Source organism: Camelus bactrianus, chromosome 24 (assembly GCF_048773025.1).
Source record: "Camelus bactrianus isolate YW-2024 breed Bactrian camel chromosome 24, ASM4877302v1, whole genome shotgun sequence".
Taxonomy (NCBI): Eukaryota; Metazoa; Chordata; class Mammalia; order Artiodactyla; family Camelidae; genus Camelus; species Camelus bactrianus.
In genome coordinates, this window is record NC_133562.1 from 2,577,615 (window position 1) to 2,604,317 (window position 26,703).

The 26,703-nt window shown below is 49.8% G+C and overlaps 1 protein-coding gene across 2 annotated transcripts in view; it reads right to left on the reverse strand.

Annotated features, from left to right (window-relative positions):
• Positions 1-26,703, reverse strand: part of PTPRM (protein tyrosine phosphatase receptor type M) — a 605,027-nt gene that overhangs the window by 8,340 nt on the left and 569,984 nt on the right. For both annotated transcript variants that reach the window (XM_074352449.1, XM_074352450.1), the window contains 9 exons: positions 19,971-20,087; positions 15,203-15,357; positions 14,815-14,950; positions 12,960-13,109; positions 12,109-12,282; positions 10,999-11,130; positions 7,454-7,579; positions 5,516-5,679; positions 34-169 (listed from right to left, as the gene is read on the reverse strand). In XM_074352449.1, coding sequence (XP_074208550.1) covers positions 34-169; positions 5,516-5,679; positions 7,454-7,579; positions 10,999-11,130; positions 12,109-12,282; positions 12,960-13,109; positions 14,815-14,950; positions 15,203-15,357; positions 19,971-20,087 — 1,290 coding nt within the window. The remainder of the gene's footprint in view (positions 1-33; positions 170-5,515; positions 5,680-7,453; positions 7,580-10,998; positions 11,131-12,108; positions 12,283-12,959; positions 13,110-14,814; positions 14,951-15,202; positions 15,358-19,970; positions 20,088-26,703) is intronic.

The following is a 26,703-nucleotide window of genomic DNA, read 5'->3' on the forward strand; positions in this document are numbered from 1 at the left end:
AGGGCCCCCTGGGCGGGACGGCGCGGGCCCTACCAGCAGGTCCACCATGTTGGGCTTGTTGTTCCTCAGCGTCTTCACCGCGTGGAAGACGTCCACCGTCCTCTGGTGCCGCAGCATCTCGCAGACGATGCTGATGGCGCAGAAGGTCCCGCTGCGGCCGCCGCCGTTCCTGGAGAGGGCAGAGGAGGCAGGTGGTTGCACGAGGTGACCTCACACCGCGCGCGGCCGAGACCCCTCCGCGCCGGGGAACTGCAGCGCCCGGGCCTCCGCTCCCGACTCTCCGCCTGGGCCGGTCCCGCCCCTCCGTGCGCGTGGGCGCCGCGGGCGGCCGGGCGCGGGCGGGGGATGGGAGACTGGTACAGGGCTTCCAGCTCCGCCCGCCGCGGCCAGACGACACCATCTGATGCGGAACCTTGTCTATTTTTATGGAAAGGGGCCCAGAGGGAAATTTTCGATGCAAACCACCTGGTGTAGTGTCTGCAGGAAAGCTGTAATGGTATGTGATGCTCAAAGGTGGATTTGGCCTTAAATAAGCCATTAATATTTCATTATTTATCTCTAAAACATAAAGGCTCATTTAATTTTTTAAATTTAAATTTAAAATATTTTATTACAAATTTTAAATTGTAGTTGATTTGTAATGTTCTGTTACTTTCAGATGTACTGAAAAGTGATTCAGTTGTACACATATATTCTTTTTATGATATATATTTAAAAAATTATGAGTTTGGGTTTAATGTATATGCACTACTATGTATAAAATAGACGAACAAGGCCCTGCTGTAGGGCACAGAGAACTACGTCCACTGCCTTGTAATAACCTGTGATGGAAGAGAATCTGAAAAGGGCTCTTTTTAAATACGACTTTTTCTTTTGAGTTAATTTTAGGCGTACAGAATCATTGCTAAAAGAGCAGAGTTCCCTGCACAGCCACCTTCCCCTGATGTGAATGTCTTACGGAACTACGGCACGTGACTGAAACCAGGAAGTCAACGCTGGTCCGATACTATCAACTGAACTACAGACCTTAGTCAAACGTCACTGGTTTTTCCGCGCGAGCCTTTTTTTCTGGTCCAGGATCCAGTCCAGGACCCACCTTGAGTTTAGCTGTCACATCTTGATCTCCTCCACATCACGAGGCCTCCTCTTCCCTCGTCTTTCTCGACCTCGACACTCTCAATGAGGACTGGTCAGTTATTGTGTAGAGTGTGAAATACAGAATGAGACGAGCAGCGATGGTCCCCACCCACCCTCTAAGTCATCACGAAGCACAAATCGTAGAAAGTCCCTTCCTCTGGGTCCGTCTGTTGCTTCCTCATCACTGGACGTGAGGTTACGCACTTTGGCCAGAAAACTGCAGAAGAGCTGACCTCCGTGGAGGTGTTCCTGTTGCGGAACTGTCTTCTCGCTCAAGATGTCAGCCTGGGTCACTCGTTAGGACGATGGGCATCTGGCCGACCTCTTCACTGTGTAGTTATGTTTCTCTTTGTGGTTAATGGATGTCTTGGGAAAGATACTTTGGGAATATGCAAATACCTTGTTTCTCCTCAAAGTTTCACCTGCTGATTTTGGTGTCTGTAGGTGGATCCTGTCTGCAACAGTGGTTTCCACTTTCCTCCCTCTTTCAGCATTCTAAAGACACAGCTGGCTCTTACCACCATTGAAAATTTATTTGCTTATTTATTTTTATTTGAAGCACTTCCTTACTTTCTAGAACCACAAGATGTTCCAGGCTCACCCTGTGTCTTCTTCCCTGCACCAGCTCTGGAATCAACCACTTTTCCAAGGAGCTAAAGGATCTTTTTTTATTTTAAACATAAAAGCATTATTATTACATCTAAAATAAACACTACAGTTTAATAGAATCACGTTTCTAGGCAATGTCCAAATCTCCCAGACTGTTTCAGACATTTTCTTATAGTTGACTTTTTCAAATCCTCATCCAAGCGAAGACCACACATTGCATTTGGTTGCTATGTCTTGCAAGTTCATTCTAATCTACAGGTTCCTCCCTGCTCTCTCTTTTTCACTCTTGGCAATGTATTTGTGGACGAAATGGGGTCATTTCCCCTGCAGAGAGCACACATTCTGGGTTGTTCTCATTCACTGCATCTCTGAGATGGATTTGACACACCCATCTCTAAACCTGTACTTCCTGTCAGTTGGGAGTTAGCTCTAGAGCTTCATAAAAATTCAGTTGCTTTTTTTTTTTTTAAGACAAGGATACCTTATAAATGAACGCTCATTAGCAAGCAGGCACAAGATATCAAGCTGTTCCTTGTTTTGTGATTTTAAGATTGATCCCGGTGTTCCAATGCCAGCCTGATCATTCCATGATTAAGTCGTAAAGCAATTTTTAAAATAAAATATAACAAACCTACAATTAAGTCCACAGATGGTAAGTATCTATCTCAGTTCACTTTTACAAATGCATATGCCATGTAACCACCACTCAGATCAAGATATGGACCATGACCAGTCCCCTGGATGCCCCCACCCCCGCCCCGTGCTCCTTCCTCAACAGTATCAATACCTCAAGATAATCTCTGTTCTCACGTCTAGCATCAGAAATTCCTTCTGTCTGTTTTTGAATTTTGTATACATGGAATCATACATATACACTCTTTAACTGAAGTACAGTTAATTCACAGTGTGTTAGTTTCTGGTGTACAGCCTAGTCATTCATTTTCACGTGTATTATATATATATATTCCTTTTCATATTTTTTCATAATAGGTCATTACAAAGTATTGAATAGAGTTCCCTGTGCTGTATAGTAGGACCTTGTTTACCTATTTTATATCTAGTAGTTAGAATCTGCAAATCCTAAACTCCTTATTTATCCCTCCCCACTTTCCCCCTGGTAACCATAAGTTTGTTTTCTATGTCTGTGAGTCTGTTTTGTAAGTAAGTTCATTTGTGTCCTTTTTTTTCATTTTATTACTTTATTTTTTTTTCATTTTTTTTGAGTCTGGCTTATTTCACTTACTATTATCTGTGTGAGAATCATCCATGTTGTGTCAGTAGTTTCTTCCCTTATATTGCTGAGAATAAGTCCACTGAATGGATATACCGCCGTAGAATCTCCTTATCTAAGAGCTGAAGAATGTTTGGGCTGTGTGCAGTTTTCCATATTATAAGCATGTCTGCATATACGGCTCATTCCTGCAGTCGCAGACCTCGGAGAAGAGCTCAGAAAACACCTTTACCTTTAGCTTTCGGAGATGCCATCAGCTCCAAAGTGGTCATACCTATGTTCTCCTGCCAGCAGTGTCTGGGGGTCCAGTTGCCCCACGGCTTCTCAACACTCAGAATCATTCTTTTGCTTGTCATTTAGATTTTAGCCACTCTGGCCAGCCAGCAGCGGCATCCAATTTTAATGTCTTTTAACATGTATTTTCCTGAAGACTAATGATGCTGTGTACCTTTTCAGTGCTTATTGGCATTGAAGTTCTTTTTTTTTAAATGAAGTTCTCATGAAGTGTTTTCCCCAAACGAGTGGATTGTCTATCTTTCTTCCTATTGACCTGCACTCTGGCCACAAATCCTTTGTCAGGTGTATGTAACACAAAACTCTTCATCCTGTCTTGTGTTTCACTCTCATTGGTGTCTTTTGATGAACAGAAGAGCTTGACTTGAATGAAACCCAATTTACCAATGTCTTCCTTTCTGGCTCATGTCTGTGGCCTGTGTAGCACATCTCTGGTTTCCCCAGCATTGCGAAGGCTTTCCCTAGAAGCTTCCTTCTTTTCCTTTTCCCACTCTGGTCTACTGTCCACCTGGAGATGGCTTCTGTTTGCAGGGTGGGAAGGGAGGCCAGGTGTGCAGGCAGGCTCTTCCTGCTGCCCTGAAGTCGGTGTGCTGCGGTGGGTCCTTGTAAACCAGGGTACCCCAGGGCGTGGCTCCGTTCCAGGATTTTCTTTGCATGGACACCATACTGCTCTTCCCCATCAGCATTTCACCTAATGATTTTAGCAGCTGTCAATGACCACTGCATACATCCATTATTTTCATCAAGGGTTGAAAAATGGTGATACCCTGCATCTATCCATTTCGTCTGGTTTTACTAGCTGGAAGACGTGCATAAAGAAAAAATTCCTAGGGGGAGGGTATAGCTCAGTGGTAGAGTGCCTGCCTTCAAACCCTCCACCAAAAGTAATAAATAAACAGATAAGCCTAATTACCTTAACTCCCCCAAATTAAAAAAAAAAAAAAAGATTTCCCTATTTGCTCACTATGAGATGTAACGTGCCTCAATTCACGGCCCCTGGAGGGCGTCTGGGCAGGGATGCTCCGCCAACGGCCAGTAGGTGGCGCTATGCTATGCGGAATGCGAAGTTCTCACCTCAGAGACGGACAGCAGGTTGATGTGTGGGTCAAAGCATCCTTTCCTGGCTGCACTGGAGGATACTAAATGAACCTAACTTGGTTCCACAACTAAAAATTCTTAGATTTAGATTTTTGAATCTAAACAGCAATCAGCATCTTCTCCAGGCCTGGGTCTCATGCCATGATGCAGAGAGGAGGAGGGGCCCCACAGGAACTTCCCGCAGGGGCTTCAGAGTGGGGAGGACGGTCCCCAGAGAAAAGTCCCAGTTCTCTCACCAGAAGGGCCGGGTGCTGGGCTGGCAGGAGGGCGGACACGGTGGACGCCCACCACGCCCACTGGAGTTAAAGGGCAGCCTGCCGTCTGAGGTAGGACGCCGGGGGCGGTGTGGCTGTTCAGTCCTAGGGTCACAGCCGTGCCCTGGGAGATTGCGGTCAGTGGCTACCAGGTGCAGTGATTTAAGGGGGTCTCTGTATCTCCCACCCAGGCCTGTCCTGGTGCCTCGGCTCCCCGACGGGGACTTCCTCCTGTGGGTCACAGCACTGGCCCTCGTTAGGAAGCCCTCATCAAAGAGCTACCATGCGCCATGTTCCGGCACTGGCAGACTCCAGAGGCAGAAATCAGTAACTGCACACTATTTTTATTTTATTTTAATTAATTTATTTTTTGGGGGGTAGGTAATTAGGTTTATGTATTTTTTAATGGAGGTACTGGGGACTGAATCCAGGACCTCATGCATACTAAGCACGTGCTCTACTATTGAGCTATACACTCCTCCTTGCAAACTATTTTTCGTATCTCCAAAAAACCTAACAGATCTAATGCAAACTGTAACCAAAATGTCCATTTTCCCCGCCAGGCTTGCATCAGCTCCACACAGGTGACCGTCTGAACTTACTCTGATCAGAAGTTCTATCTGGATGGGGAGAAGTAAAGCCGGGGATGTGGGCTATTAAGCGATCCTTTTGGACCCTGTCTCAGTACAGATGTTTTTAATGAACTGGGTCCGTGAGAAGGAAGGGGAAAGTGGTGGGGGGAGGGGTGACAGAGCGTCTTTCCCCGCGACAGAGACGGGGACCTCTGGTGGAGGGTAAGTGTGAGCAGTCTCCTAAGACCCTTCCAAGGGGAGAGCAGACCTGCCTGTCCCTTCTCCGCTGACGGCGACCGCGGCCGGGGTCAAGTACTCACAGGCAGTGCACGACCGTGCGGCCCTCCCCGCCGTTATACTCCTCCTGCCACTTGTCCACTTGGCGGATGAGCTTCAGGAAGGAGCGCTTGGACACCGGCGTGTCCCTGTACATGGGCCAGCCCAGGAACTGGAACTGCTGCACCATCCGATACCCGTCTTGGGGCTGCAGAGGGTTGGGCAGCGGGCGGGGAGTGGAGAGAGAGAAACCAGGCGTCATTCCCAGTGCCCACCTCCAGCGGGCTGGTCCCACCCACCTGGCCCTCATTCCAGCAGGGCCTTTGGGAGCTGGGGGCCTGCCTGCAAATAATGAAGGAATTGTCTACTGGCCTGAAGGGTTACAAGCTTTAATCTCCAGTGGTTGTAAAAAACCAGGTGTTTCCAATGACAGGCCAGCCTAGTGAATGCAAAGAAGGCTTAGGGTTTTGCAAAAGCCCAGTGAAAAATAGCACAAACTGAGCACGGACCACATCGGGCAGGAAGCAGTAAAAAGGCTTTGCCTTAATGGCAGGGAAATGAAGGGAAAAGGCTAACTTATCTGGAGATGTCTGTGAGCTCAAGGTGATGTAGACTACACCGTGTTTCCTCGGAGTTGGAGACGGTTCTGCTTATTGGTGTGACCCCTGATAAGGGATCACTAGTTCAGTACTCTTTCGTCACGATTAAGTGGAATTTGCAGTATCTAAGAAATCATGTGGCCACGGTAAGTCACTGGGACTAAGTCTTCCGTGACCTTCAGCTGCACCTGACACGGTGCACTCTCTCTCCTTCTCCTGGCTGTCCCTGTGTGCCCGGCCTCCATTTCTCCCAGACCTCTTGCTGATGGACGCCCCAGGCTCAGGCCTGCGTGCTGTCTCTTCTCTGCCTCTCACTTGATGATTTCATTCAGTCTCATGGCTTTTAATGTTCCAATAAGGCATCAATTTGGATCTCCAGTTCAGCCCTCTCTCCTGAACTTCCCCCTCACAGATTCAAAGGCCTGCTTGATATTCCCACTGAGGTGTCTAACTGTCATCTCGAATCTACTATGTCCCCAGCTGAACTCCTGACCCCCGTCCATGTGTGCCCCCGACCCTCTAACAATCCTGCTACCCCAAGGGCCTTTCCCAGCATGGCGAATGTCTGTTCCGTCTAGTTCTCAGGGCTGAAATCCTGAGAGCCACCCTGGCCTCCCTGGGATCCAGGCCATCAGCAAACCCCGCCAGCTGTGCCATCAGAATGAATCAGAACCTCTCCACCTCTCACCTCCTCCAACTGCTCCACTCCAGTCCGCCCTGTCCCTTCCTACATGGGATTATAGTAGCCTCGCCTACTCTCTGTTCTCAGCAGAGAAGCCAGAGTGCTCCTTTCAAAGGTAAATTGTATCATGTGACCCTTCTACTCAAAACCCTGTCATGGCTCCTTACTTCCTTCAAAGCAAAACCGCCAGCCCTGGCAGTGACCTGCAAGGCCCTGCGTGACCTAGGCCCCTGTCCCTCCAGGTGAACTGCTCCAGCAGCTACGCCCACCTTTGCTTACTGGGATGCAGCTACACAGCCTCTGGATGGTTCCTGACCTCAGGGCCTTTGCACTGACCATTGCTTCTGTCTGGAAAGCTGTCTCCACAAGAGCAGCGGCTGCTCCTTCACTTTGCTCCGGTCTTTGGTCACAGGGCACATCCGCCCTCCCTCCTGCTCGGACCTGAGCACCTTCTGCCTCCCCGCTCTTGTTCCCACAGCACCTGTCACTTTCTAACACATCTGGTACCATATCTGTTACATCCCTCATCCCTGGTCTGTCCTCTCCCAGTAGAATGGAAGCTCTATAAGGTCAGGAGCTTTGTTTTGCTCACAGTCTCCTAGAGTGTATTCCAAACACCTAGAACAGTGACCAGTACCAACCCTCTAAACAACCAACAAGTGACAAAACAACAAAAGCATAACGTGAGCCGCGGATCCTACCCGGGCTGCGTTATAAATGCGGAATATCCTGCTGATGATGTCTTCTTCTAAATCCGCGGAGACGAACTCCACCTGAATGGGGCCGTGTCTGTGTACGCCGTTCTCGGGCCAGTACTGTGGACACAACTGAGTTCAAAACACAGAGACACAAGGTGAGTGGGAAGAATACATTTACTCCTCGTGGTTGGGATCAGGTCACGGGAAGCTTTCAGTCGTTCTCAACACGCCCCCTAGTCATTTCATTTTCTCCCCTTTCTCTCTTTTCCTACCAGCAAGTCAGCTTGAGGACTTTCTTGCTGGCTGATTCCTTAAATCCACCTCCTCTCCTAATACTTTTGCCTTCACTTTCTCTGAAAGCATCTTTAAGCCGTGAGCACCTCTGTGTTCCAAGGAGGCCACGTGGATGCTGTGGACCTAGCCCTTGTCAGGTCCCTTCTGCGGCTGAAAGGAACTCTTCTCCAGCCCTGGGGAGAAGCCAAGCCTGCCCTTCCAGGCTCTGAGACGCCTGAGATGGAATGCATACCTGTCAACGCCCCAGATCTCCATCCTCCCGTCTGGGCTGGCACCGTAGTTTGTACTCACCTTGGGGAATAGGGCTATTTAGTGACAAGATACTGATAACAGGGTTGGCTTGCATTTTCATGCTCTGGTCCAAACCCTCCCAGCTCAGATCTAGGAAACTGGTGTAATAAGAGTAACTGTTGGCTCTTTTACCTGGAGGTGGCTTTAATTGAAAAACCACAATTCTCAGAGTCTCAAGCTCCAGGTACCGGTGATGCCGGGAAACCAGGACTTTTGCACGCACAGGATGCACGTGACGTCAGTGGTGGGGAGGGGCGCTGGGCAGGCGGCTGATGGGGGAGGCTTCGCTTGCTGCTGCCCCCCAGAAACTCTAAACTCGGAAACAACCTGTTCTCACAAACCTCTCCTAAAGCTCTGGGCCCCTAATGTAGGCATTTAAAGTCTGAAATTCAACTGCCCTGGGGACGTGGTACGCTGTGATGTTTTGGGGAGCAGTGTTTAACTTTCTTCTTTCTGACTGACCCGAGGGACAAATGGCTGGGGGAAGGCGAGAGGCAATGACCTCGTTATTTTATAGTGTTTTTCTTTTGGGCCAAGAGCAGACGAAAAACATATCATCTCATTTTAAGCAGAATAATGTACCACAAAAAGAGAGAGCTCAGTGGTTGAACTTCCTTTTCCTGATGCCTTTCATTTTCCAAAGGCTCTAAAACCTCATCATCAAAGGTTACAAAGGTTGATTTGTGTCCAAGACTACGAGACGGGTTTCAGCGGGTTGGCCAGAGCCAGCCCCCTCCCTCTGTTCCAAGGAAGTTGAAGGTCTGGACTTCCTGCTCAAGGATGAAAGCAGGGTAACTATGGGTCCTTTCTTTGTTGGCAAAATCTGTAGTATTTTAGGAATTACATTTATTTATTGTAAAATAATGCTTCCAGGAAATTTCTGCTTCCTCACCAGCGCTTCCTGGTGACAAGTGACAGAACTGCCTTGTCACTCAATAAGCCTGCTGATGTTGACTTTTTGACACCCAAGGGTACCCACTGTTGAAATTCACAGGCAGTACGATGGGACACGCCGGCGGTAACGAAGGTCCTAACAGGCACATCTGAGCTGTTCTGCCCATTCTCCTCCCGACTGAGTCAGCTTTCCTTTCTGTTCACTCTCTTGGTTCAGGCCCCAATCTAAAGCTTGTCACTGACACCAGAAAAACAGGATCGGCCTAGGCGGGCACCTGGCACTCCCCACACCGCATTCTGCACTCTGCCCAAGGAAACCGTGTGGAAAATGGCTTAAATAGCGCATCACACGTCCATGAACCAGAGATATAAATACTTAAAGTCGTTGAGTGCTATTCTTGTGCAATTGCAAAGACTTTCAGTTCAAATGCTCCATTTAGTGTTCTGTAAAAGACCGAATCCCAGGAGCCTCCTCTCTCTCTGAGCACCAGCTCTGTCTGCCGGGCGGAAGTGGGGCCTCCCTGTCCCTCCCACCGCCATCAGCCAGGGCCTGGTGTGAGTCCAGACACGGCCGGGTTAGAACGCAGCTTGAGAATTCAAACACTGTCGTCCAGAAAGAACACGTGAGAATCACTGACGTCTGGTTCACTAATACGAAGAAAACAGCGTATTGCTACACTTTGGGGTTCACATTTGGGGAAAAAGCATAAGCCTGAAGAGGGGGCAGCCACTTAGCCTGTAACTGTCTGTGAGTGAGGGTGCCTGCCTTAGTGAAACTTAACCAGCAGCATCGTGGGGTGGAAAACCAGGGTCCTGGGCCCTGCTTCCCGTGGTGTCTCTGAAGTTCCTCCAGCTGTGGCGTCTGCCTGTCCTTCCAAATGGTTGCAATCTACTCTTCAGAGAGGATAACAGGGAAGACTCCTAAAATATTTAAGCTTCTTAAGTAAAAAGGACTGGATGAGGACAAGGATTATCATTATTATTTCATTAACGAGCTTGCAGGCTGGAGCCATAACCGTGTCAGGTAGGGCCTCAAATGTAATTAAAAACAGTACAGAACCGAAGTGAATGCCCATTGGACTTACGGCAGGTGGGTGACAATACAGTGGATTCTGGGAAGGAAAAAGTCCAGTGTGGCAGCTGAAATACTTCAGAGTTTTTTTCTTTAAAGAATTTGTGTCTATGAGGTAGAAGATTAGTTCAGCTTCAGAACAAGTTTATTCTTAAAACACGCTGAGTTCAAACTTGCCATGTGCCCTCTGTCCCGGCAGGTCAGCCTAGGACTGGAGCAGCCGAGCCCAAAGGCAGGAAATCCCTCTCCCAGGGCTGCTGCGCTGCTGCTGGCCTCACTGGCCCTTTAGCGCTTCCAACCCCATTACTAAGACTGAGTCATCACTGCCCAGTGCCCTCTCTTTTTATGTTTAAGAAGAGGAGATATGAAAAAGCCCCACTTATCATTCTGAGCTTTTCTCACTGTCAAGTTCCAGTGGTATTTCTTTTTAATATCTTTACCAAAGAGTTGACACAAGTCATTGCTATCCCCTAGAATCACGTGCTGGTCTCCACTGTCACCTCACCGGGACGACGGGCACCTGCAGGCTCCCGGTGAGCTGAGCAGGAGGCAGCTGCACAGATGCTCCTGGACGGATGCGTGGAAGCTGGGTCAGAGGCTGGCAGCCCTTCCTCACGGCCCCCTGGTTTGCTGGCTCTGTCCTGGGCTCTGCCACCTTCAGGCTCCTGTTCTGCTCTGACTCTGCCCGTGACCTTGGATTGCCCTCCAGTCAGTACTTCCATTCTCCGGGAACAGCCCAATTTCTGACCCGCTCTTGCCCGTCACTCCCACTGTCTACAATTCCAGTCCGTCGTTTTGGTTTCAGACTATTTTCTGCCCCATCCCTAATTCCATCTGATTTTCAGCATTGGGGTGTCAGCTCCTCTGATTCTCAGCCCTCGCCTGGTGTTTGTGACTTGGCCTGGGGGGTGGGGAGGACCGCACTTCTCGATGTGCAAACAAAGCCAACAGGCATTGGACACCAGGCCCGGCTCTGACCGTAATTCCCGACTCTCACCTGGGCGGGATCCACATCATTCAGCATCACTACGGACGTGCAGTGGTAGTCCAGGACCAGCCTCCAGAAGTCTTTCACTGTGTTTGGCAAAGGGTGCTGGGTGACTATAAAAGCTGAAGGCTGCTTATAGCTCTGCAAACACAAACAAGAGAGACCCAGATACACGCGGGAAGTGTGCTGGGAGGTCAAGGCGTTTTGTGCACAGGGGAGCTTGGGACCTGAAGCACTGAAGGTGTTCAGCATTGTTGAATTCTTTCCCTGTGGTCAATGCCAAGTAGACCAAATATCGACTCATTTGCAGAAGAATAACCATAAAATATCCTCACTTTGAGACCAAGAGAACTTAGTATCTCATTTTTTTTTTTTTTTTGGTATTTCTGGCAGGAAGGCAATATTGGTTCTATACATAACCATTTTATTTAATGGGGAAAGTTTAACTTTACTTAAAAAATATGCATGATTAAAATAGTTCTGTTTCCCTGAAATCCACGTGCTTGTCACTTCTGTGTGTGACGGTGTTACTTACTCCTGCCATAAAAACACGCGTGCTTTTTACAGCTCTGCAGAGCTTCAGACAAGCTGAGATGCCTTTTTACTGATACCGCAGCAACAGAATGAAAATTTCCCTATTAGCACGGAAAATACCCATTCACTTTCTCCATCAATTGAATAGAAATGTTCATTCAGTTAGAAGTAAACGGACTGACAGGCAGTGATCAGTTGTGTCCTATCTGTGCCGACAGGCAATCCGCTCCCCCCTTGTTAATTACCGCCTAGATGACGAGGCCTGAGAACTAACACAACGCTGCAAACCACGTTATCCCACTTTACTGCCTTCGTTACTAACAGCTGTCTCCTGCTCTCCAGCCAGCAGGTTAAAAATTTAAGTGCTCAGAGAGTAGCAGCTGGGACACGCTTCATTTATCCATCCTCCTGGACCGGGGTCTCCGGGAGACCCAGAATGTCGGCCCCGGCACAAAAACAGATACAGGATCTGAAATGCACTCTGACAGTAGTTTATGTCTTAAAACACCAAACCCCAAGGGCGTCGCGGGCTGCCCCTGGAGAGATGCCCGGTTCCCCGCGGCGGGGGGCTGGGGGGGCACTCACGTCCATGAGGGCGGCGTTGATGTAGTTGCTGCTCTCGCCGTCGATGGTGATGAGGAAGGGCAGGCAGCGGTCAGGGGGCAGGACGTCCATGCAGCGGTTCTTCTCATGGTTCCGGGGCAGCAGCGCGATGCTGCAGTCTTCCACGCGCAGGGTCGGTGTCACCATGTTCAGGGTCTGCGGACGGAGGACACGCACTTGGGGAGAGAACCCAGACTCCTGTTCAGACCCCAGAAGGTCCCCAGTTCCTGCAGTAGGTGGCCCCTCCCCCACCGACACAGTTAGGTTTTGATTTCTCTGTTCTCTCGGATTTTGTCCCTGGACAGCGCCCATCAGGCCTGAGGGCTGCAGTGGGTGTGCAAGATTACACGCCCTCCACTCTAACTAGGGCTGGACATCTGGGCGCGTGGGAGTAAGAGGCTGGTAGAGTTTGGTCCAGAGCCGAGGACATTTAGACGAACGTGAGTGTGAGAAACGGCACGATCTCCTGGCCGCAAGTTCCCTGAAGGCACCCTGCTTGGTTTCGCTGCACCGTGTTACACTCGCTGTGGGACTGTCCGATGTCCACTTGCTATGGGGGCCTGGCTCTGCCAACCCAGTGCTTCCCAGCCAGGTAACCTGGAGCACTGCAAATGTCTGCACACGTTTTCGTTGTTGGAACCAGTGCGGTGAAGGTCTCCTGGCACCCAGTGGGTAAAGGCCAGGATGCTGCCAAACACCCCACAGGACGGGCCGGGGACACCGGTGCCGAGGCTGAGAAGCCCTGGTTGGCTTATGGGGTCGGGGGCTGACTCTGAGACGCTTCTTCGGGAGCAAGGTCCCAGCCAGTCGCCTCTCCCTTGCGCACGACTTACCCGGAACTCCTCTTTGATCTGGCTCGAGTTTGTCTGCGGATCCAGCTTGTTCATGTCATAATACAGAGACCTCACTTGGGAAGCAGGTACCGAGGTGTCTCCACAAAGACAGGCCTCCAGGATGGCATCGTGGATAAACACATACTGCTCCTGGTGACACGGGGTGGGGGCAGTTAGGGGGAGAGAAACCAAGGGGCCCCGTAGGAACTAGGGAAGGATGGAGGGCAGCCCTATGTGGTCAAGACGATGGTCCACCCATCACAGACCATGACTTCCCACCTGGCTGCTAGGAGGCGGGTACTCCAGGGCCAGTAAGCCTGTTCTCCACACGGGATGGCTGGCATGTTAGTGACTGGGCATGTGTGGGGTGTAACAGGAGGAAGAGATAAACGGGGGCTCAATGCAGAAGCGTTAAATGGATCGATTAAAACCACTCAGACACTGATAAATACCAGCACAAACACTGGAATGTGAAAGTAACCGTGGCTACACACTCTGTAATTCTGATCCCATGAGTCTGGAACTCAGCATTGCAGAGGAAGAAGTAAGCGGAATCTTATCCATACATAATGAAAAGAGGACTTTGCTAACCAAATCGATAGTGCAGAGAAGGTCCAGGGAAACGCGACATCACTATGAAAATAAACAGTTCCGAGCACTCAGAGATACTTATTTTGAAACACGAATTAATGCGATGATGACAAAAGTCTTTACGTGACCAGGGAAGAGCTCCTGTTTGTACATACAAATCTACAGTTTAAAAATCACCCTCTAATAATTCTGAACCGGCACTGATTTTCCCTACAGTTAATTAGTAAAGTTCTACCCTATTTACTATTGAGCTCTAATTATGTGAAAGCAGACGAGTCCCATTACTTTTTACCTTGGTTTCTATAAATAAGTAGCACACTTAGTTCTCAAAAACAGCCCGCCCTATTAAACCACACCCCAGAAATGGATCGAGTGAGACAGTGGACGTGACAATGTCTGGTCAACTGTCAAGCACATTAAAAAATACACCGTGATCATTTTCATCTTTAAAACAAAGAATCCCTCCTCTAAAAAAAAGGCCATGAAAGTAGCATTTACAGTTTCTGCTCTTTCTCTTCATTAGTTAGAAAATGAAACTAGGTTTCCCACTGGCTCTGGTTAACTTGAATACAAAATCTGAATGTAAAGGATTCTTGTTCATTCTACATCATGATTCATTTTCCAGGTGGTGAGTGCCATGCCTACTTAAAGTGATCAAATATTAGTAAATGCATGAATTTCCTGGAAGTAGGATGGAATGCTTTTTCTCAAAAACTTAAATTCCTGATACACCTTCAATTCTAATTTATATATAAATTATAGAGGAGAACTTCCAGAAAATGGGTGAATTCCCACGATGCCGGGCCACGGGGCTGACTTTCTTTCTAGGGACAGGAGGGGGAGAACAAAACACACAGAGACCACCCTTCAGCCACTTGCCAAATGCCTGGCTGTTCTCGGGAGTGGTCTCGCTCTGGTTACCAGCTAGTTTCAAAGACACAATAAAAAGAAACGGCACTGAATCCGAGTGCTTCATGGAGAGCCTCGCTGGACCCTGGACACGGAAGCAAGGGCAGAGTCGGGCTCACGGAGCAGAGCTGGAGACCTGGGAGACTCCTGGCCTTTTCTGCGCGTTTATGAAAGATAGAGAGAAGGAAGGGTGGATGGAAAGAGGGAGGGAGGGGAAGAGGATAGCCAGGAAGATGGCTTTTCTTCCGGGGAGTTTTGGAGACAGGACTGCTGGCCTGCTTTCCCCTCGGCCCGGGAGGCGGGGCGCAGGGCAGGTGCTGCGGGCGGCGCCGAGGGCGGAGGGGAGCGGCGGTACCTCGGTCTGCACCATGTTCACCCTCCGAGACCGCAGCTCGCGGACGCAGTTGTAGATGTCCACCACGCCTTCCCTTTCCGCCATGTCCAGCATGATGTCGATGACGATGAAACAGCCGGTCCTCCCGGCGCCAGCACTTTGGGAGAGAGGCTCCGTCAGCAGAGGGGAAAGGGCCCCGGCGCTGCCGCTTCCCTCTGTATTTCCATTACGGTGACATTCACGCAACGTGAAATGAACCCCCGCGAAGTGCACGATGCGGCGGCACCCGGCGCCTTCCCGACGTGGTGCAATCATCACCGCTAACGAGCTTGCACGCGCTTTCAGCGTGCAAGGAGACCCGTACCCACCGCGCGCGTGCTTCCTTCCAGGGCCTCTGGCCTCCGCTCACCTGCAGTGCACCACCAGCGGGCCTGCGCTGGGCGGACTCTTGGATTTGACCTGCCGGACGAAGCCCAGCAGCCCCGTGGCGTGGTAGGGGACGCCGTGGTCCGGCCAGCCGGTGAAGTGAAACTGTCTGATCTCGCGGATTTCGTGAACACCTCGCTGCCGTCCATCGGCACAGCCCGGGGGAGAGAACAAAGGAAAATACACGATGAGAAGCCAGGAGGGGGCCACGTACCCCGAAGCAGCGAGTAAGCCCAGGGCTGGGAAACTGAACTGCTGGGAAGAAGGTGTAACAGGGAGGAAGACGTTCGTGGCGTGAAGGGGAGGTGATGTTTGGGGGTGGGGTCCGCAGTAAACCGAAGAGGGAAGGCAGAGGGTTGTTTTGGAAAAAACGTATTCTTGTTTTGAGAATAATTAAGTTGCTTTCTTTTTCTTTTTTTCTTTTTTTTTAAATTAGGAGCCTGTGTATGAAGACTGTGTTTTAAAACAAAAGTTTATTTTGAAGACAACAGTTACTCTCAGAATTCTGGAGGGAATCCGAGCACAAACTGGACTTTCTCCCTTCTCTCACTCCATCACTGTTTCCTGAACACCATCTCTGCATCAGGCCCTGGGTTTGATTTTATTATCTTAACATTAAATTCCCAGTAACCTTGTCACAGCCCTCCCTCAGCCACTGTTCACACATACTTAGCCAGGGAGAAATTCAGGATTTTTATGCACTTTGAAAGACCAGAAGAGGCAAACAATGATAGGTTTTAAGATAAGACTTGTTTGCCATCAGCATGTTCGTTGGTCTTGGCTTAATAGCCCGCAAGTGCTGAGGTTTTATTTCTCTTTGAAAATCACTTTATTTTTAAGTGGAGTTTAAGCATTAACGAATTAAGCCATCAGGGATTCACAAAGGAAAGTCAACCCTGTCATCTGCTAAATATGCTCTGTGACCCCACAGTGAGATTACCAGGTAGTGAGGCGCCCATATTTCCAACACTAAAACCACGGCAACATTTGGCCAAAGCCTCCAGCAGAAGACAATGGCCGGGCCTGAGCTGCCCTCTAAACCCCTTGAGCTCCCCTGGGTCTCCTATGGTGATGGGGCAGCGGTGGTCCCATGGAGTGGGAAAGCCTTTAATAAATACGTATTTATTCCAGAGACAAACAAAGGGCATTTATTTCTCCTATACACTGTGATCTTTTTTTAAATTGAAGTCTAGTCGGTTTACAATGTCATGCTAATTTCTAGTGTGCAGCATAGTGATTCACTTGTACACACATATTCCCTTCCACCTGCTTTTTTGCTCTAGGCCATTACAAGGTATTGAATAGAGTTCCCTGTGTCGTACAGTGGGACCTTGCTGTTGACTTATTTTATATACAGTAGTTAGTATCTGCAAATCCTGAACTCCCAGTTTATCCCTCCACCCCCTCCCTTTCCCCCACTGGTAACCAAAGTTTTATTTTCTATGTCTGTGAGTCTGTTTCTGTTTTGTAAATAAGTTCACTTGTGTCATTTTTTTGGATTCTACATATAAGTGATATATGATATTTGTCTTTGTCTGGCTTATTTCACTTAGTATGACAATCTTCAGGTCCATCCATGTTCCTGCAAATGGCATTATTTCATTCTTTTTATGGCTGAGTAGTATTCCATTGTGTGTGTGTGTGTGTGTATAATTGTTGTGGTGTGTATATATATATATATACACACACACACACACACACGCACACTCAACTTCTTTATCCAGTTGTCTGTCAATGGACATTTAGGTTGCCTCCATGTCTTGGCTATTGTAAACAGTGCTGCTGTGAACACTGGGGTGCATGTATCTTTTTGAATTAGAGTTCCCTCTGGATATATGCCCAGGAGTGGGATTGCTGGATGATATGGTAAGTCTCTTTTCAGTTTTTAAAGGAATCTCCAAACTTTCTTCTATAATGGCTGCAGCAAACTACATTCCCACCAGCAGTATATGCTGTGATTTTTATTTTTAATTTTTGGGCACTTCCCTTTCTAGCTGTGCTAGATTTCAGACCCAGCATCCCCAGACCCCAAACTCCATCTGTCGTGAGGCGGGCCCCCAGCTGATCTAAGGCTCACTTTCTCAGCGAAGTCGATGTCAGTGTCTGGGGTGTAGGGAACCTTCTCCCCAGGTGGACCTCCACCCTCAGATACATTCACCACTGACAAGATTAGCAGGGAAACTGCCCGAGCCGCCTCTCACGCTTGCTCACGGACATGGCAGCTTTGCTTCCCGCTGTTCTGTAACCTACGTGGGGGAAAATCGCAGGTGGGACCAGTGCTCACAGCCCCAGGACCTCCCAACTTGCTATCAAGTGTATTTTTGTTTATTTTTCATTAGTAAGAATTAATGTTATAGAAATAATATGAGAATTACATTATATACAATATAAATATAATACTTAGTATTATTGCTATAAGAAAAAGTGGCATCCACTCATTTTCGCTGTGGTATAATGGGACGGCAGAACCCGAGACAAACAGCAGTGCCCACCCAGAGTGGGCGCCTGATAAAGACGGGGCAAAAATGAATCACTAGGTGCACGTCCTGTCTCACAGAGGAGCAGGGCCAGTTCCTGCCTGAGTTCCCGGCAGAGTGGATTCAGTGTCCACTGCTGGCTTCCTTCCTGCCCAGAGAGGTGGGGACAGAGTCACCAGATTGCCCAGATCCACAGAGACTTTTCAGCCGTCCTCCTCCTGACAGAACCGGCACTTTGTAATCTAAAATCTGTGTAGCTTTGAGTCATCAGCTCCCCCAGGAAAGGAAAGACAATCCCAGGTCAAACAGGAATTGATCAAAGTGCAACCCACCTGCTCGCTTTGCGGAAATGGAACCCAGACCCACTTATCGCCTTTAGGGCCCTGGATGCAAATACTCTCAAAATAGAATCAGAACTGCAGGACTGTCAAGGTCCACGCTCGGCTGTTGTTGTTTTTAATTTCCTTTCTAATGAGAAAGTTGAAAACCTACAAGCAGCGTTCCACAGAAGTACTAATGATTTATTTTCCTTAGAGATTCCAGCTGCCCGGTTAGAAAATCACTAACACGTCATTTTAATTTCCCCAAATGCCTGAACAAGCTCCTTGTCCTGCCTTCCTTCCACCACCTCTTGGCTGGTTGTCTGGTGACTAAAATAACTGGGCATTTCAGAACCATTTCTGTGTAGCTGGGGATGTGGGAGGGGACAGTAAGAGGTTAAAAAAGAGCAAAGAAACAAACAAACCCTTCCTTTAGCAACAGAGATGCACTTCAGCTTATTAGAGAGCTGACTATTGTTCAAAGGACTGCATGTTTAAGTGATGGCTTTTGGATTTTTTTTTTTAGAGAAAACAATATTCAGGGTCTTTTATCGCTGTTTTAATGCAGTTATTCATGAGTGCTCTTGCCAAGAGCCACAGAAAAATCCCCCATATTTTCCCCTCAATCCTGCCTAAGAAGGAAAAAAACTGACATCAAAGTGTGAGGTTCAGAACTCGAAGAACTGAGTCAACCAGAACTTCACATTCTTTGAAGTCTCCAAGCCTCCTGCCTGCTTGTTAAAAAAGACAGGCTGAGGGGGGAAAATGCTAAATAGTCTGAGAAACAGGTTAAAATAAGCGGAAGTCTTTTCAGCCTTGTGATTCTATGACAAATACGGATTTGAAAACCAGGAGAGGTGGTTCCAAACAGCAGGGTAAATTAGCCAACAAGCCAATGCTGCGGTTTCCTCACTTCCTAAAACTGGCCTTGTTCATCTGGAAAGTGCACTTTGATGTCATGAGAATGAGAGAGGAGGGCCGGGAGCCAAGTGCCCAGCAGTCCACCTCAGCCCGGGTCCTCCCAGGGGACCCGCCACTGGTAAGTCCGTGACGCATCACCACATCCAGTGCAGGGCTCCGTCACGGAGAATCAGGTCTGGACAGAAAAGTCTGTGGACCTCCCAGACAAAAGCGTGTGTCCCCTCCTGTGAAGGCAAGACGAGGACCGCAGGGCAGCAGGTTTCTCGGCCCCGTCACCTCCATTCCCCCGCAGCCTACCTGTGACGCTTCTCTGGACGGACTGCAGTGTGCGTCACTTCCGGCCCCTCCCTATGTCAGCAGAAAGCGGGGGAGCAGGGAGATTCCCTGTTACGCCCTCCAGCGCTTCCCGGCGAGGAGGCCCCGCCCACGCACATGGGACGAGGCAGAGAGCCACAGCGACCCCCACCCAGGGCCAGTGGGCACGGAGGGCTGGGACCAGCATGGCGGCGAGGAAGCACGGAGGCGCTGGTCCTGCAAGGGTGTCCCGCGTCTACTTGTGTTTCCAGGTGGAAGCTTCCACCTGGAAAACCCATTTGTCCTATGAAACCACAGGCTGGAAAAGCCCCTAGAAAGTAGGGGGGTTCCAGGAGGAGTTAAGGCCTGTGATGCTAACTCACGACCAGGAAACCCACGTGGACATATGGCACAAAGGGCACATATCAAACTGTCTGTGAACCAGACAGAGCGATGGGCAGGACAGCATCTACCAGCTTAAAAAGGAAGAGGCAGTAGACAGAGAGGTGGTATCTTTCGGGTCTGTTGCAACACAGAGTTTTGTGAAATGGGCATGATTTGTTTCAAAGATGGATCTGAGCTGCTACAGAATCAGAGGGCGAGATGCAATCTTGAGAAATGACTGGAAAGAGCCCACCTGCCTTCAGGTGTGACCACGTATGAATGATCCCAGGTAAGTTAATGAGGCTGCCAGCACTCACGGCTGACCATAGCTTTTCAAAGGAGCGTGAAAACGTACCTTTTCAACAGCAAACGTTCTTATCACGTATTCTGCCAGTAGCTCTGTTTCTATGAGCGTAACTTTAATGTCTTTATATATCTCTGTGTCATCTGGCCAGTATTTGCAGCATTTGACCTTTAGAAAAACGCAAAGGAAATGAGGGGTTAGGCTTTTCGTTTTTTTTTTTAAGTTCTCCAAATGATGGGTCACAGTATAATTTATAGGATACAATTTGTACACAAAAACAGAAGTTAAGCGGAACACTCAAAAGCAAGGTTTATTTTTCCAGATCACTTGTGCTTTTTTCTCTCTTCAGAAGAAAACAAAATTTGAGGTATGGCAGGAGTGAAACCGAGGAAAATGGTCTAAAGTTAACAAATTGTATTTATACCGCAAACATCTCTGTTAAGTAACGATTCATTTCCTGTCTGTTCCCACTCAGGAATGGCCTGGAAAAATAAACTGTAAGAGGTAGCTTGCTATATCTTAGCTCCTTGGAATTTCAAATTCCTCCTAGTTTCAGAAATCGAGTGAACACATTTGAGTACAACAGAGCAGGACATCAGAGCCAACAGCAAAGACGAGAGACGTTTTTTTCTTCTGAAGAAGGAAGTAGCTGTGTGTTTTTCCCAAGTTGGTGTTACAGCTTCATTTTAATCTTAGTAAGTTCAATATTCAACATTCAACAAACCTTGCTGAGATAGGAACCCAGTCTCTCCCTATTCCTGAAGCCTTCAATCCAGGGATTTGGCAGGTGGAGGAACTGTCAGACTTGGCCCTCCCGGGGAATGGGTCTTCTGCCCCCAGCTCTCCCAGACAGCAGCAGCCTTGGGTGAGGGGGGCAGGAGGCCGGGTCTGCGGATCTGACCCGGGCTCCTGGTGCTACAGGCCCTCCCGCCGCCGCTTCCCCAAGGGTGAACTTCTGGACCTCTGGTCCTGTTTCTCCCAGTGCTGAATTCGGTTTCTGATTTCTTTCTGGGGCACCTCACAAGCATTTCGTCTAAACCAGAATTCTCTGTCCCACATCAACGGCTGGCTTTCTGACTCCCTATGTCAACGACACTAAGATGTCCTTGGGCACCCCAGCACAAAACCTGGGGATTCCTTCTCCAAAACCCAACCGACGGCCAGTCTGAGAAGCTCTGGAAATACCTCTCAAATACATTTCCCAACTCTTCGTCTCCTCTGTCACCGTCTTAGCTCAGGTTCTGGTAACTTCCTGCATGCAAGTTTTATACACAGCAGCATCACCAAAACCCTTCCAAAGTGTCACCCCAATGGCATTTTCTTGTTCTGTTCAATAAACTTCTATTTCCAACTACCGCCTGTGAAATTAATAGAAATCAGATTTGGCCTGGCACACGAAGATCTGTTTTCTATTTGGCCACAACGAGCATTTTCACCCTTTTCACTCTGCTCCTTTCTGTCCACATATAGTTTAAGTTCAAAGATGAGGAGTCTGCCGATCCCCAAAGCAGACCTCCTCATCCAGACTCCTCCTCATGCCATTCCTTCTGTTCAGAAAGTTCTCCGTCCACTCCACCTCCCTAGCTGAACATTTTATCCACTCTTCCAAGAACACCTCAAAGGCCACGCCCCTTCTAAGTCTTTCCTCCATGGTGTGAGCTCTCTCCTGATGTTCTGATGAGGTGAGCCCGTCCTGCACGTGTGATACCCTCTTCACACTGCGTGACGCCTGCTCACTGCCTGGCAGACGCCAAGGGTTTTGCATTGCTTATTTCTGCAAACCCAGTAAATCCGGCGCGTGTACCATACATGGTAAGTATGCAACAGGTACATGCAGAACTGAATTTCCCAAGGACGATCACAGGATCAGCACAGGAAGGACAACCCCTGCCGGGAAAATCTACAAAAGGAAATGTGGACGGAGGCGACTGTTTCCGGAACGCCAAATACCTTGGCCCACTAATGTGCCGGAGCAGCACCCCAGCGCCTCCTTATGAGGCTCTCTGGCAGCCAGTCCACGCGCTCCTAGACGGGCCTTGCCACCTTTACTCGGCAAGGTGAGAGCCGGGCACGTTGCGAGCGGGAGACGGTCCCGCCCTCATTACATATTTAGTCTCCTCTGGGAACCTTTTTTTTTCCCCTCGTGGGAAAATTATCCGTGACTTTTTACAGTAAAAATACTTACATGTACTATGACTTATCCACAATATTTTAAAGATATACATCATGGATACCTGTGCCATATCTGAAATAGTCCAGAATAAGAGAGACCTATCATCTCCCCAGTTCTGTTCCTGGATGGAGGGTGAGTCTGAGCAGATCATGCACGTCTGTGACGTCTAACTTGACAGCAACCCTGGTTTCACTCACAGAACGTCTAATTACTGTCACAGTGGCAATTAACCATGACACTTCTGCGGCCCACACCCAAGTCTCCTCTCTCTGGGGGGACTTGCTCCTATCCTCTTGTGACTTCACCCATGCGTGCAGACGGTAGTGGAGAGATACAAAACCACAGAGTAACATGTGAACTTTTAAAATTAAACAATTCTCCATGGAATCAATACATAATTCAAAAATCCACGTATTTCTCTGAAAATTACAAAGAACAAAGCACACACCTGCAACCTATGTCAATTAGGTATATCCAGTCTAATAAAATACGGTTGTTGTGGGACACACTGTTTGGTCACCTGTGCTTCTGTTTTAGCGTCTTTACCTGCCCCTCTACTCTCTGAATTTTCAGTAATTATGGGTGAGGGGGCTTCAAAGCCTTGGGGCCAGGGAAAAAGCCTCTGCAATGTACCAAATGCTTAGAGCTTCTCCTGGGGACTGTTCTTCCAAGTCCCTTGGGCGACCTGGGTTCCCTAGGAATCCAGACCCAGAGGGGTACCCCCTCCCCTCGAAAGCTGGATGGAGCCAGACGCCCCCTGGCGTCAGAAGCAGGAAGCGGCCACGGGGACCGGGAGTCACTCAGGGCCAGCCACGCTCTAAGCCCCATGAGCGAAACCAGGTAGAGAAGCATGGCCTGCCCCAAACTGCCACCCCGGGCTCCGGCGGAGCAGTCATTAGAAAGGAAGCCTCCTGCCAGAGCGTGTTTATGGGCAGACTTCTCCGAGCAGAGGCACCTGGCTGGGCGGGCCCAGAAGAGGCAGATGAGCCGCTTCACATCCTGCCCTCCCACCTCATCTCCCAGAATATCCCGAAATGGCCTGTCACATCTGTTTTCAGTCTACTAAAAGCCTTTCAACATTGGACTCCTTTTAGCATCTTTTTAACTGCTTGGACTTGTGTCAAATTATTATTTTGCTTTTCAAAAAAAGAAGCCAGAGGAAGATAGGCTTCTTTCTGGACGCACCTTCCCAGGCCTGCCAGGAACCACAGACCAGACGCTCCCTGCCTCTGACCGTGTGCCAGGCTTGGCCACCTCCTCCATCCCGGTGCTACGCACAGGTCCTCGCACAACCTCCTCACGGAAGGCAGTAGCCCTCAGCCCACATCAGGTTCGTCTAATTACCAGGTGTCTCCGCGGTTCTATCGGGCCATCAATCGGGCACCCCGCGGCTGAGGCTGCTGCCTGCCCGTCCCCATGCAGGGCGGCAGGGGTGCGCCATCGGTCTCTGCCACCAGTGGGCCATCCTCGCTGGCTTTGAAATTCACAAACATGAAACCGTACAGAAAGCGGAACAACTCCCGGATTTCTAACAGCCTGAAAAAAACTCTTCAGGTGGGTCACTTTCAGACAGCAGCCCAGACGACGTGACACACAACAGTCAGAGGCCCCCGGGGGCGCAGGCTCCCAGGTTGGCTGCAGCTACTGTGGCCTTCGGGGCCTCCTGGCGTCTCTAGAGCAGTGGTTCTCAAACTTCAGCCGGCATCAGGAGGCCCTGGCCCCATTCCCAGGTTTCTGACTCAGTAGCTCTGAACGTCCCAGAAGTTGCATATCAGACAAGCTCCCATGTGATGCTGCTGGGCTGTGGACCACACTTCGGGAAGCAAGGATTCTGACAACAGCCTGACTGCAGAGGCTGCCTCTCTCCTTTAGGATGCAGTGAGCTTGGGTAAGGCACTCGGTTTGCTAGAGCTCAGGTTCTTCATCCGTGGAGGGGGTGGTTTTTGTTCTACCTCAGATCAGAAGGTTTTCAGAGTAAGTCAGAGGTTTGCAAGTTTGCACATTAGAATCATTTGTGGGGGGAGGGCATTAATTTCCAAAGCCCAGGTCACATGCCAGGCCAATTAAACCATCATTTCTGGGTGAGACAGAGGCGTGTATTTCTCGCAGTTCCCAGGCAACTCAACCCCAAAGTGCAGCTGAGTTTGGGAGGCACTGGGCTGATTGATACGACACGGTGGAAACATCTGCCCTGGGGCTGGTTCGTCGTGAGTGCCCCCAAGTGGAAATTCTTACTTTAATTACGATGACAGTTTTGTGAGCTGGACTGGAGGTGACCACAGGGGTCAGAGGTCCTGGAGAGGCCTGGAGAGGTGAGCTGGGTTTCAGGAGAAGGAAGAGAGCGCAGAGGAGCCCGGAGGACCCTGCGAGCTCTCTGCTGGGGAAATGCAGGCTGAGACAAAGGGGAACTCCCGTGCTTTCACAGCCCCTCTGTCCTGCCCACCTGTCCCAGGCACTAAGGAGCCTGGAGAGCGGCCGGCAGGTCCACTCTCCCACTAGGCAGGTTTGGGTAACTCCCAACAGAAGTGAGTGCCATGCCTTCTGGGGAGGAGATTCATATCCCACAGAGCTGTGAGGAGCCGCAGAGACAGCTTCCAAACGCTCCTTTTCAAGATCATCATAACGGCCAGATGTAAGCCTTGTGTACTTGGATTCTGCTGCCTGGAATCACGGGGTTCTCACAAGCGTGGCCTCCCCAGTGAGCGGCCTGAGGGGCGAGCCTGCAGGGGCCAGGCTGGCCTCCCTCTCCTTCATCCCCCCACGTCTTGTGTCCTGAGAGGAAGAACCGAAAGGCAGACCCAGGGACCGAGAGGGAGTCGCTCCAGGGGATGAGTGAGGTGGCGGCGAGGGAGAGGCTGTGGACTGGCCCCCAGCGCAGGGCTCTTTGGAGGAGGGAACTCAAAGCGAATTACACTTCCTTTAGTCTCGCGGGTCTGATTTTGGGAACACATACCAAAGCCTTGAGATGACTTTAGCTATGCTGGAGGAGTGAGGGTGTGAGGGCTGGCCCCAGGCATGCAGCTGGCACGGGTGAGCCCGTGGCGGGAACTGCAGAACCCCCCTCCTGACCTCCTGCTGAGCTGCAGGGCTTCTAAAGGGGCTCATTCTAGAGTCAAGAAGTGGGATCATTTCACACTCAGACTTGGAATAATTTTAATAGCCACAAGGTCTGCTGTCCTCTTTTTCTGCACATAAGGATACCGAGGGCCAGAACGGGTCTGTGACTTGCACAAGGTCAGACAGCAAGAATCAGACTCAGCCCCAGGCCCTCCTGAGTGCCAGCCAGTCCCCTGCCCATTAATGCCATTGGGCTGTGTTATTAAATGTGAGTTTTTCAGAGAGGTTCAAAAACCTTCATCAGTGGTCCTTAAAAATAAAACGCTACCCCTCTGCCTAGAAGAAAGTGTGTGTGTGTGCGTGCGCATGTGCGCGCACGCCTGCACGTGCAGTGTTTTCAAGAACTTCTCCAGGTCTGTGATTAGGCCAGAGAGGTCACATGCTGGCAACGTGGGAGATGCAGAAGGCCTGGCCCCTGAGCTCACCCGCTCTAAGAAGCCACAGGGCTATCCATGACAGTGATCACCCCACCTTGCTTCTGAGGGCAGCCGGCCACTGCTCCTCAACAGCTGGTGGTAGAGGTGCCTGATGGTCGTAGCGGGTGATCAGCTGGTGATCCCAGCTCCCGGTGCCCCGCTTGCGTGCACACATGCGCATCCCAGCATCCAGTGTGTACTCCGCCCGGAGCACCCCGCGGGCAGGCAGCTGGCTCAGCGGCAGAGAGCCCCAGGTGGTTCCTGTGGTTCTATCGACTCAGACAAAGGAACTGTGCCCTTTAAAGATGCAGGTCCTGCAGAAATCCATTTCCCGCCTTCTCCTGTCTTCTCCAGCGCACACTTCCCACCAAAGGACTATTCCTCTTCTTTTAAAACATAGCACCAAGGAAGTTCAACCAGGACAGTGACAGAAGCAGCTGGAGATCCTGAAACAGGGACTGTTTCTTTGCTGTTGGGAGAACCCCATCCTCCAGCCCCTCCCCACCCGCTGGACAGGGACTTGGGGCCACTCAGGCTTCCAGAGCTGCCCTCCGCTAACCTCTTCCGTCCGGAGTGCCCTCCCCGTCCATCCACCCACGGAAGGTGCACTTGTTCTTGCTGGTCTCATCTGTGACGTAGTCCCTTGGTGAAGCTCTGACTTTCTTCCTTTAGAACTGAACTTCTTCCTTCTGACTTCCAGCGGCAGTTTTCATTTTGTTCATTTCCTGGTGCCAAGCATGTTCTAAGAGCTTGACAAACGAGAATTCAGTTAATCCTTCTAAAAACGTTATTATTATTCCCATTTACAACTGAAAAATGGAGCCACCAAGAGGTTCAGTAAGGTGCCTGAGGTCACACAGCAGATGAATGGGGCCAAGCTTTGAACCCAGACAGTGTGGCTCCAGGGAGAGAGCACATGGCTCAGCCTGCCTCTCACCCCACACCGAGTCAGGGGGGTTATTCACACATCCGCCTCCTCCTGGCGTTAGACTCTTAGCTCATTCCTCATTGCTCTTGGTACCCCGGCCATGCTGGGAGTGGGTTCTGCTCATCACAGCGTTCAGGGCCGTCCGAGTGA